This window comes from Medicago truncatula, chromosome 4 (assembly GCF_003473485.1).
Source record: "Medicago truncatula cultivar Jemalong A17 chromosome 4, MtrunA17r5.0-ANR, whole genome shotgun sequence".
In the NCBI taxonomy this organism is placed as follows: domain Eukaryota; kingdom Viridiplantae; phylum Streptophyta; class Magnoliopsida; order Fabales; family Fabaceae; genus Medicago; species Medicago truncatula.
The window spans coordinates 25,872,546-25,883,530 of NC_053045.1; the positions used below are offsets into that span (position 1 = coordinate 25,872,546).

General features: G+C 35.6%; 1 protein-coding gene across 1 annotated transcript; it reads right to left on the reverse strand.

Moving 5' to 3' along the window:
• Positions 1-702: 702 nt before the first annotated feature.
• LOC120580104 (uncharacterized) lies at positions 703-2,140 on the reverse strand. Its single transcript, XM_039833103.1, has 2 exons — positions 1,665-2,140; positions 703-1,575 (listed from the first exon to the last, which is right to left on the reverse strand). The coding sequence occupies exons 1-2, from the start codon at positions 2,131-2,133 to the stop codon at positions 746-748; spliced, it is 1,299 nt and encodes a 432-aa protein (XP_039689037.1). The 5' UTR covers positions 2,134-2,140; the 3' UTR covers positions 703-745.
• Between the last annotated feature and the right edge of the window lie 8,845 nt (positions 2,141-10,985).

The window sequence follows — 10,985 nt, forward strand, 5'->3', positions numbered from 1 at the left end:
CAGCGGCTCAGTCCCGCCATTTCAGATGGCGGGAACGAGGAAAAAGACAAAAAAAAAAAAAAAAAAAAAAAGTGGGTCATTTCTGTAAAAAAATTTCAAAGGGGGTCATAGCTGGATTTTTTTTGGCAAATAGGGTCAGAAAAAAAAAAAATTTCTATATTGTGTGAGAAAAAGAGTTTTTGCGAAATTTTTTTTTTTGTAACCCTTTTTGCCAAAAAAAATCCACATATGACCCCCTATGAAAAAAAAATACCGAAATGACCCACTTTTGAATTTTTTTTTTTTTTTTTTTGTCTTCTAGCGCGTTCCCGCCATCTGAAATGGCGGGACTGGCCGCCGGTCAGACTGCAGTCACGTCAGCCGTCGCGTCATGACGGCAGTTGTTTTTTTTTTAATTTTTTTTTCCGTTCCCGCCGTTTGATCTGGCGGGACTGATTATTTTAATTTTTTTTTCGTTTTTTTTTTTACATTAAATAATGAGGATAATAATAATGATAAATAATAATAATGATAAATATTTAATAAAAAAACTACTTTCTCCGCGGAAACCAATTACGCCAATGCAAACTATGACCTCCCGTAGCACATAATTTATCTTTTTTTCTTTTTATTTTTTTGGCAGCATTGTTTTACATTTTTTTTTTGAACAAATAGCATTTTTTTACATAAAATAAAACACAACAAATAATAATGATAGATAAAAATATATTAATTTATTTGAACACATAATACATAACGTTATTAACTACCGATTATTTAAACTCGGACAATTTCTCCTAATATGACCGGTATGCCGACACAACCCACACCGTCTCGGCGTTGGAGTCCTCTCCACCACCTCCTCGTCCATTTCAGTCCTTATGCGGGTACTATTGGGTCGACCTTTCTTTAGTCTTCGCATGTTTGGATTATGGCAAAGCACGGGACCGTCGTATGGAAGCCAATAACTCTTGTCGTGGACTACTTTGAAGGCTGTGTTGTAGATGGAGTAAACACTCTCGTTTTTGAACACAGGTGGAATAAGGGTTGTGTAGTCATGGCGAAATGAAGAACACGCGGCTATGACATGAGAACATGGCAAATGTAAAGCTTGAAATTTCCCACAATCACACCACCCCGCTCGTAGGTCCACCTTGAAAGTTCCCATTGGCCTTCCTTCCCTGTAGTTGACGGTCTCACGGACTGAGAAGGTATACCTTTCTCGGTCAAACTGTTCGACATGATGGGTGTTGGACTTAACAATGTCATCCTGAATCGCATTTTGGCAATATTCACTGAACAAATCTCCGGAACCTACCCTTGCAAACGCTTTTTGAGCCCTATCAGCAAAGAGACATGCCAGCCTATAGTAGGTTGATTGAACTATAGGTGTAACAGGTAGGTTGCGTGTTCCCTTAAACACAGAGTTCCACGACTCAACGATGTTGCTTGTCATTTGGCCCCATCGTCGACCCTCATCATATGCTTGAGTCCACTTTTCTTTCGGAATATTGTCCACCCAATCTAATGCACGCTGATTTGCCTCCTGGATTACACCACGATAGTAATTGAACAAGGGTACGTTTAGGGCATATCCTGCATGTTAAGAAAAAACAATTAGTTAGATAGTGAACCTATTTAATAATAACACGATATAAAAAAAAACTGTAACATAATATTGTTACCCATATTATTGACAACATCCTTAAGATCTCCATCCTTGATTGTCCTCATGAAATTCTGCTTAATGTGTCGAATGCAGTACACATGAGCTGAACCAGTTGCTTGCCAACCATTCCTTGGGTCATTGAATGCGCTTTTAATTGATTCATGTCTGTCGGAGACCATGCAGACAGATATTCCCTTTGTGACGTGCCTTCTTAGATTTTTCAAAAAAAAACTCCAGCCCTCCTTTGTCTCACCTTCGACAAGCGCAAAGGCGATTGGAATCGTTTTGTTGTTTCCATCTTGTGCTACCGCAAGCAACAATGTTCCTTTGTACTTGCCATACAACCACGTCCCGTCGACATGGACAACTGGTTTGCAATACTTAAACCCATTGATGCATGGATAGAAGGCCCAAAATAGACGATGAAATTGTGTCTCTCCATTCTCGCCAATCTGCGTTTTTAAATCGAAGACGGTCCCTGGCATCGTCTCCTTCATCACATTTAACCATTGCGGAAGATCATTATATGATTCCTCCCATTTCCCGTAAATAGATTCGATGGCAGTGTTCTTTGCTAACCACGCCTTTCGATACGTGGTTGTGTAGTTAAACTTTTCTTTAATGTGCGCAATGATCAATTTTGGCGTTACCGAGGCATCCGCATGCACAAGTGTCTTGATGCTTTGGCTTATAAGCTTGTAGTTGAGCTTGCGATGATCCTGCGACATTAAAGTCGATGTGCAATTGTGTGGACCCATCATGGTCCCAATCTTCCATTTGCCAGTCTTTTTTCTAAAGGAAGCTCTCAACTTAAATTGACAAGTCTCGAGTGTACATTGAATGACATATCTTGTTGGATCTGAGTGTATAACATCGTAATCCAGCGATTGTCGAATGTGGAAAGACTTGATTGCATGCAAACAATCTTCTTTGTTGTGAAATGTCATTCCTTCCTGAATAGCCCCATCGACAGGAACATTCGTATTCCAGTGATCGTCGGTAGTCAGAGCATCATAAGCATCAACGTCAACGTTACGCATATGCAACGGGGGACAGTAAGCGGCTCTGATCGGCACTGCCTGTAGCGGTGGTTGTGGTTGTGTGCCAGCCATAATGCTCCTCCAAATATTTTCTTCTTCATTTCTGTTTTCATGTTCGTCTTCTTGATCCGCATCATGCTCAAGTGCCTCGTCTTCTTCACTTTCACTTTCATTACTAGTTTCTTCTTCTTGATCTTGAATGGTGTCTGGGATGTCTTCAAACTGACGAGTGAAAAGATCTTCTAGGCGGGTTTGTGTTTGTGGTTGCGTTTGCGGTGGTGGTTGTGAAGATGATGGTTCAAATTCACATTGTGTTTGTGAAAACGGTTGGGTGTACGGTAATTGTTGTGATGAAGAAGGGGGGTCAAACTCATATTGTGTTTGTGAGAGTAGCTCGGTGTATGGTAATTGTTGTGATGAAGATGGGTGTTCAAACTCATATTGTGTTTGTGAAAACAATTGAGGTGTTTGACGCGGTTGTGGTGTTTGACGCGGTTGTGAAATCTCCCGGTTTTCAATAATAACCGATAACTCAATGGAACCAACCGCATTAAAATATTTGTGAGTGGCAAACATATCTGCAATGTCATCGTTGTCGTATATTTCGGTGTCATTATACTGGATATGACCTTGAACGAAGGCTTGTGGTGCTCGATATATAATTTTAGATATCACCTGAGATTCAGTGAGATGTAGTTTCTGCTCAATTCTTTTTTTCAAATGATCAATGTTGCTTTTGATGCTAACATAAAAACATTTTCTTTGCTCACTTTCAAAAAATGAACCAAATTGATTTCTTGAAACTTTTCCATTGTAGTGGACAATGAAAAATACATTCTCTGGTGTGGGTGCCATTGTTGCTATCTTTCTTGAATAATTTTGCTTGTTTCTAAGTGTTAAGAAGAGCCCATAATATAGAGGAATAACTGATAAATGCCATGCCACGTGTCAATTTTTTACTGGGCCAAGCCATTCCCGCCATTTGGACTGGCGGGACCAAGGGAAAAGCCTGCACGCGCTACAGGAAAAATCAGCTTTGCAGGCGCGTGTACAGTGTTGCCAGACGCGTGAACAGTCCTTGCCAGGCGCGTGTACAGGCTTTTCAGGCGCGTGAACAGTCCTTCCCTGAACCAGAGGACACGTGTTGAGTTTTCATTGGACCGGACGGTCATTCCCGCCGTTTGGAGTGGCGGTAACGGAAGGCAAATTCTGCAAACGTGAACAGGCATACAAATTCAAGATTCTTGGTACAATTGATGCATGCATTGGTTGAAAAGACCAAACTTAATAATTGAAAGTAGTAGTAGTTGTAGACATTAATTCAAGACTTCAATTTTTCTTCTATAAAATCAGTGTTCTAGTTTCACACTACTACACACCAGTTTTAAAATTCCTCTCAATCTAACATTTCTTTCCTTGTCAAAAGAAGCATACCGTAAAGCTTTTCTTACCTTCTAATATTAAGATGGGAGACATCCTTTATTTAGGCAACAAACATAGATCTCGTCATATTGCAGAAACTATTAATGTAAGTTTATATTATTTTATTTTAATTGAAAGTTAATTATATTAAAATTATTTTTGTTTAATTATTTATGTCTATCAATTCTATTAAGATTATGTTCTGTATGTATAATTAATAAGACTTAATTATTAACAATATTAATATTTTGTAGAACGAAGACCAACATTACCTTCGAGTTCGATGTCATCGTAAGATTTCCCCGGCGCCCCCAACCATTGAAGATAGCTTAAGGTCAGCCGGATTGTGGGACTTTGCTAATTTAAACAAATATAATGTTGATAATCGTTTAATTGTCGCATTATGTGAAAGATGGAGGCCGGAAACCCACACATTTCTTTTTCCATCGGGCGAGTGTACAATAACGTTGGAAGACGTTCATATGCTCCTTGGTTTAAAGGTTAACGGTGAACCGATTACCGGTAAAACAGAAGTTGGGTGGGAGATTGTTGAACCTATATTAGGAAGTAAGCCATTAAACTCTCGCCATGACGGGAAGAGTATAAGATTATCATGGCTTCAAGAATATATCAACGGTGTTGGTATGACAGGTCCACCCACGACTCTACATATGTTTAGAGCCTATGTCTTATACTTGATAGGCTCTCGAATAATGCCTAATAATACTGGTAATCTTGTACATTTATCGTTTTTGCAATTGTTGGATAAATCACCTGAGGAGGTTGGACAGTATAGTTGGGGTTCAGCTTGCTTGGCCACGCTATATAGATCCTTGTGTGACGGTGCAATATATGGCAATATCGAAATGCCTGGGTGCACAATTCTCTTGCAAGCATGGGCGTGGTCAAGAATGTCATGCTTAGCTCCCGTGCCAAGGATACCACCACAAGCTCATGCACAACTTCCGTTGGCAAATATGTAAGTAAAATAAATGTTATTTTTTTATTAATTTTTACATAAATTTATACAGACTTTACTAATTATAACATTTTCAAAATTAACTAGATGGCTAGAACATGGTAATAAATTCGTGGAAAATCCTCGGAATAATCTCGTATGTACGCGTTTAAAAATCGACACCATGACATATGATCAGGTATTACACTTTCTTTTAGTCATTGCTTTTTAGTCAACAATTGAAGACTAATATTCATTCTTTTTAAACAGTTCTCCTGGAGGCCTTATGTCAACTTCAATTACAACAACGAAGAAGAAAGCCAGATATGGTCTGCAAACACATATCTCATCTGTTTTCAGATTGTCGAGAGACATCAGACAGACAGAGTAAGGCTTCAATTTGGCTTACCGCAACACCCACCTTCCTTACCAGAAAATTTGAAAGATTTCCACAAAATTAATTTGTCAAAAGATAGAATTAAAGGCTCGTGGGGAGATAAGCATCATCGTCAAGTCCAAAACTGGAACCAACGTCATCAATTAGCACTTCACGGCGTTCGGTATAACCATGAGGTTTATCCAAATCGTCAATATTTTGCATGGTATTGGGAATTTTTCGGAGATTATTTGTGGCTTTCTAGACAAGTATTATTGTCAAACCCAAGGCAAGCATGTGCATCAATTTTACCAGGATTGCCGCGTGACTATCCTGCAGTCCCACAAACTTATACGGTGCCAGATGAAAATATGTGGTCAAATACACCTCCACCCTATAACCAATTCATGACACCTCCACCCACTAACTTTGACCAAACCTTTAACCCATCCACCAACCACAACTACAACCAAACTTACCAATCACCGCCACATCCCACAAACCAAATCTTACATAACACCCCAATCCCATATCCAAGCTATTCTCAACAAAGTCATCATGGAGAAAGCTCTCGAACATCAAACTATTCATTTGATGACTACAATCCAACTCAATACACCACACAAACCGGTTATCCAGACCAATCACAATACTCCTCGTTCAACCTACCAACCCCTCCACACTTTGTCAACTATCCCCAAACAAGCTATGCACCTCAATGGCCAAATTCACAAACAAATACCATAGAAAATCTGGCAGCAGGGTTTAATGACGATGACTTCGTCAATGATATCTGGGCCAATTCAGCTTCCCAAATGCAAAATGAAGTCGCTATGGAAACTAACGATGATGCTGAAATTCTTGACGAGGATGTGGAAGAGGAAGAGGAAGAGGAAGAGGAAGCGGAAGAGCAACACCAACGACCCGTACGGAACAAAAAAGATAAATTATGTGCTACGGGAGGTCATAGTTTACATTGGCGTAATTGGTTTCCGCGGAGAAAGTAGTTTTTTTATTAAATATTTATCATTATCATTATTATTATTATTTATTATTATTATTATTATTTATCATCATTATTTAATTGAAAAATAGAAAAAACGAAAAAAATAATAAAATAATCAGTCCCGCCAGATGAAACGGCGGGAACGAAAAAAAAATAAAAAAAAAAAGCTGCGCCAGCCTGACGCGACGGATGTCAACTCCGGCGGCCAATCCCGCCATTTCAGGTGGCGGGAACGCCACTAAAAGACAAAAAAAAAAAAAAAAACCAAAAGTGGGTCATTTCGGTATTTTTTTTTCATAGGGGGTCATATGTGGATTTTTTTTGGCAAAAAGGGTTAGAAAAAAAAAAATTTCAGTTTTTGCGTAATTATGGAAGAAAACTTGAATTTCTTTTTTAATAATAGTGGAAGAAAAATGAATTTAGGTCCAATCTAACAAGAAAGAGAAAACACGTGTGAATTGTAAAACAACACGTGTTATATACATGTGAACATAAAGGTGCTACGTGTATATGGTAGGAAACAATTCAAATATTGCATACAAGTTTTTTTCTTTTTGAGGAAACATACTGGTTATTTATATCAGCTTATGTAAGGAAAAAAATTAAATACAATTTCTTACATTTAGTATATACTCCTCCCTATGTTAAATTATACTATGTGCGTTTTGTTATTTTGGTACATATTAAAAAATATAGTTAATTTTGTATATATATAATGGGTGGAAAGGGATGAAAGTTTCTCAGAGGTGTCGACTTAGTCGGAATGTTTGCGCCTTCCTTTAATGTTGTTCTCACTTTTGGTTCATCGAAAATATCATCTTATACAATCAAGTGAGGTTTAGCCTGAGAATGGACGGTTATTTCCCACCATGGGAAAGTTTTTTTAACCATTGAATTAAGCATCATGGTCTGTCAGTCAGTGGCGGAGCCAGGAAATTTATGGAGCACGGGCAAAAAATTAATCGTAAATTCACATGTGACATAATATATAAACAGTCATAAATCAATTTTTTTTCCTAAAAATAACCGAAATAAAAGAGGTTTATCATTTTGTCAACAAAAGTACAATTTAAAATAAGGTTATTAATTGAAATTGACCACGTAATATACGTGAAGTCTGAAAATTGACCCTGTAATTAAATAATATGTATTCTGACCATGTAATTCGAGATTTTTATTATTTATAACCTGTAATATACGCGAAGTTCAAAAAAGCTGAATTTTTTCATGATTTCCTAGAGGCGAGTTAAGAACGTTAAAATATGGTTTTAACAAAAAAATTATAAATTTTCGACAAACGACAAATTAATTATGAATTTTTAAAGTGTCAAAAGCTCAAAAAAACAAAACAACAGAAATCTCGATCTATAAATCGAATTTTAAGCTCATTATTTGCAGAGACATCTATAAAAATATATAAAAAGGATCTGTAAAGTTTCATAGCATTTCGAAGTCGTTTCAATTTATTTTGATTTTTGAACTGAAACGTGCAAAATTGAAATTTTGTTCCGCGTAAGCGTATACTCACAAGTCAAATTTAGTTCCCTAATTTTGTAGGTATGACTAGAACAAACATGATAAGAACCTTCACAATGAAATTTTATAATTTTTAAACGAGATACAAATTAATTATAAATTGTTTAAGAAATTCATAATTATGAGGGAATAAAAATTCATAATTAATTTATCCCTGGTTGAAGAAATTTAATTTTGTGTAAAGCTATATTTTAACGTGCTAAACATGTATGAAAAAAATAGTGAAAAAATTCAACCTGTAGGTCACATTTTTAGACTATATGTATATTATAGGGTGATCAAAATTAAATAAGAAGAAATTCAAGTTACAATGCTAGAATATATGTTTTGTATTTTATTTGGTCATTTTTCAAACATAAAGTATATTACAGGGTCAATTTGAACAATTAACCCGTTAAAATAAGAGAGATGAACCGATCAATAATGTGCTAAATAAAATTTCCAAGACCTATTTGCGTGTAACAATTTTCAAATTGCCCAAATTTTTCTTTTTGTAAATGTGTTAATGGGCTTTTGGGTTGAGTCTAATGTGCAAAAATTATCGATCGAGTCTGGGCGACCGCCAGGGTCGCCATACGGTAGAACCGCCCCTGCTGTCAGTACCAGATCTAACTACTCATCCTCCATTATCATCTTCCTCCTAACCTCACCACCTTATCGGACCTTCCACTACGACCTTCCGCCACCGTCTCTTCCTCTGATACTACAGTTGCACACACTTTGTTAATATTTTACACCACGCTTCATATCCCGACACTAAGATAATGGTTTTGTTGAAGAGATACAAGCTGGTGAATTGCCTAACCACCATATCAGTCCTTTCCTAGCAAATCTTGCATTTTAAGAAAACCAATAAAGCAAAATAAATTTTATTATTTAATTTCTTTTTTTTTTTTGAAAACCCATCGGTTGGATTTTAAAGGTGCCCACCTTCTGCTAAATAATTTTTTGTGTTGTTGATTTGATTTTTCAGTATAATAATGGTTTTATTCAATTGAAGGGTGTTAGTTTTTTTGGTAATCAAGTCAAACTTGAGTTTGCAGACTCGTTCATCACGGTGATGGTGATTCTGGTTTGGTGGTGCCATAATCCATCTAGGTAGGATGAGGGGAGGTCGAAGAGGTTGTGAGTGGACGACGATGAGGAGAGCGTAACAAGTGGAAATCGACGGCAGGGACGAGAAATGAGACGTTGGAAGGGAGAATGGAGAAGGCGGTGAAGATCGTTGGTGGAGTGTTAAACTCTTCCTCCACTGTAGATGTGTAAAATTTCAGATCTGAAGGTCGAAGAAATGTGAAAGAAAAACAGAAAAAAAAAATATAGTGCACATAGACCATGATAAAATCAATACACCTCTTTAATCTAATGACTAAAATTTACTTTCCCATGATGGGAAACAACTATCCATTCTCATGCTAAACCCCACCATACAATCAACACCAACTTTGAACCTAATTCGATTCTTCTAAATTATTCCCTCCGTCTCATTTCAATAATCATTTTTGAGTTTGCGCGGTTCTTATAAAAATGATTAGTTGAGTTGATTTTAAAGGTAAAATTAATATAATTTACTAAAATACCATTATTAATTGTAGTTTGTCGAATAATTAAGTAGAGTTGAATTCAATAATATAAGTGCATATTAGTGGAAAAAAATAATAAATATTACATTCATATTTTAAAATGACAATTATTTTAAGATAAAGAAAATATTAAAGTGACAATTAAAATAAGACAGAGAGTACTTTGAAACTTTTTCTTTAAATAATTCATTCAATATGTTGTGATCTTGACAATAAGTCTCACAAGATTGGTCACAAATATTATGTGAAGATTTTGTTACAACCACATAGCTTCCAATTTCATGGATGTCGCCTAGATTTTCAAATGTAGTTTTTCGCGTTTGTTTCAGTTAGTTATTGTTTTTTTTTAATTGTTTATCATAAACTCTCAATTGAATTCAATTCATTTAAGATTAGGGCTTCAAATTCATAAATTCTACGATTAGTTGTACCTTTGTCATTGAGTCTCAATTGATTTTAACTTATTGAAGCCAAGGGATTCAATCTCATTGAACATTAGTTTTGTACCATTGCCATTGAATTAGGCGTTAGTGGATTAAGGATAAGGCCATTTTGATGCATAAGATTTATGATTTACAAAATAAAATAATAATAAAAATGTTTAATTTTGATTTAATTATAGACTCAATTACAATAAATAAAGATATAATGACACACATTATATGCAGATGTGCAACACACTATATAATCTGACGCGACATGAATTAAATACACAATGCTTAATAATTAGTCATAGGATTAACTTCACCGGAAAAGTTACTAATAATGCAAATGCTAAACTTCTCATGTTAATTTTTTTTTCATAGCTTAATGAAAGATCTCTTTCTCATGTTAATTTTTTTTTACACCAATTCATGCTAAACACGTATGCAATTGTGATTTTTTTTCTCACGCCATTTGTTCGTAGTATATAATAGCAATACATTGATAGAATAATGAAGTGCATTAAATTAATACACAAGATATGGCCATGAAAAATGTGCCTCCTTCTACTAAAAAGAGAAGAAAAAAAAAGTGCCTCCTTCACATGCATAGCCTCCTACAGATGGTTTGAATAAGATTGATAAACTAATAGTAATTGCTAATATTTTATAGAGCTTATAGGACTTGATCATTGATGTAACTATATGATCTTTTCTTTGTTTGATAACGAAGAATCTTTCTCCATAATAAATCAAGAGAAAAACGAAGTAGTTAGAAGAAGAAATATATCATGAGACTTTACTACCGGACATGAGAATATTATAAAGGATACAAATCATCAAAGAAATTTTACGGTTAACTCTACTTTTTTTTTTTGAAAGGAGAGTTAACTTTACAAATACTATAAGATATAGTCTCATAAATTTTATTGCAACTAAATATCATATAAATGTAAAATATTCACCTAAATTATCAAGAGCAAACCTAATTTGA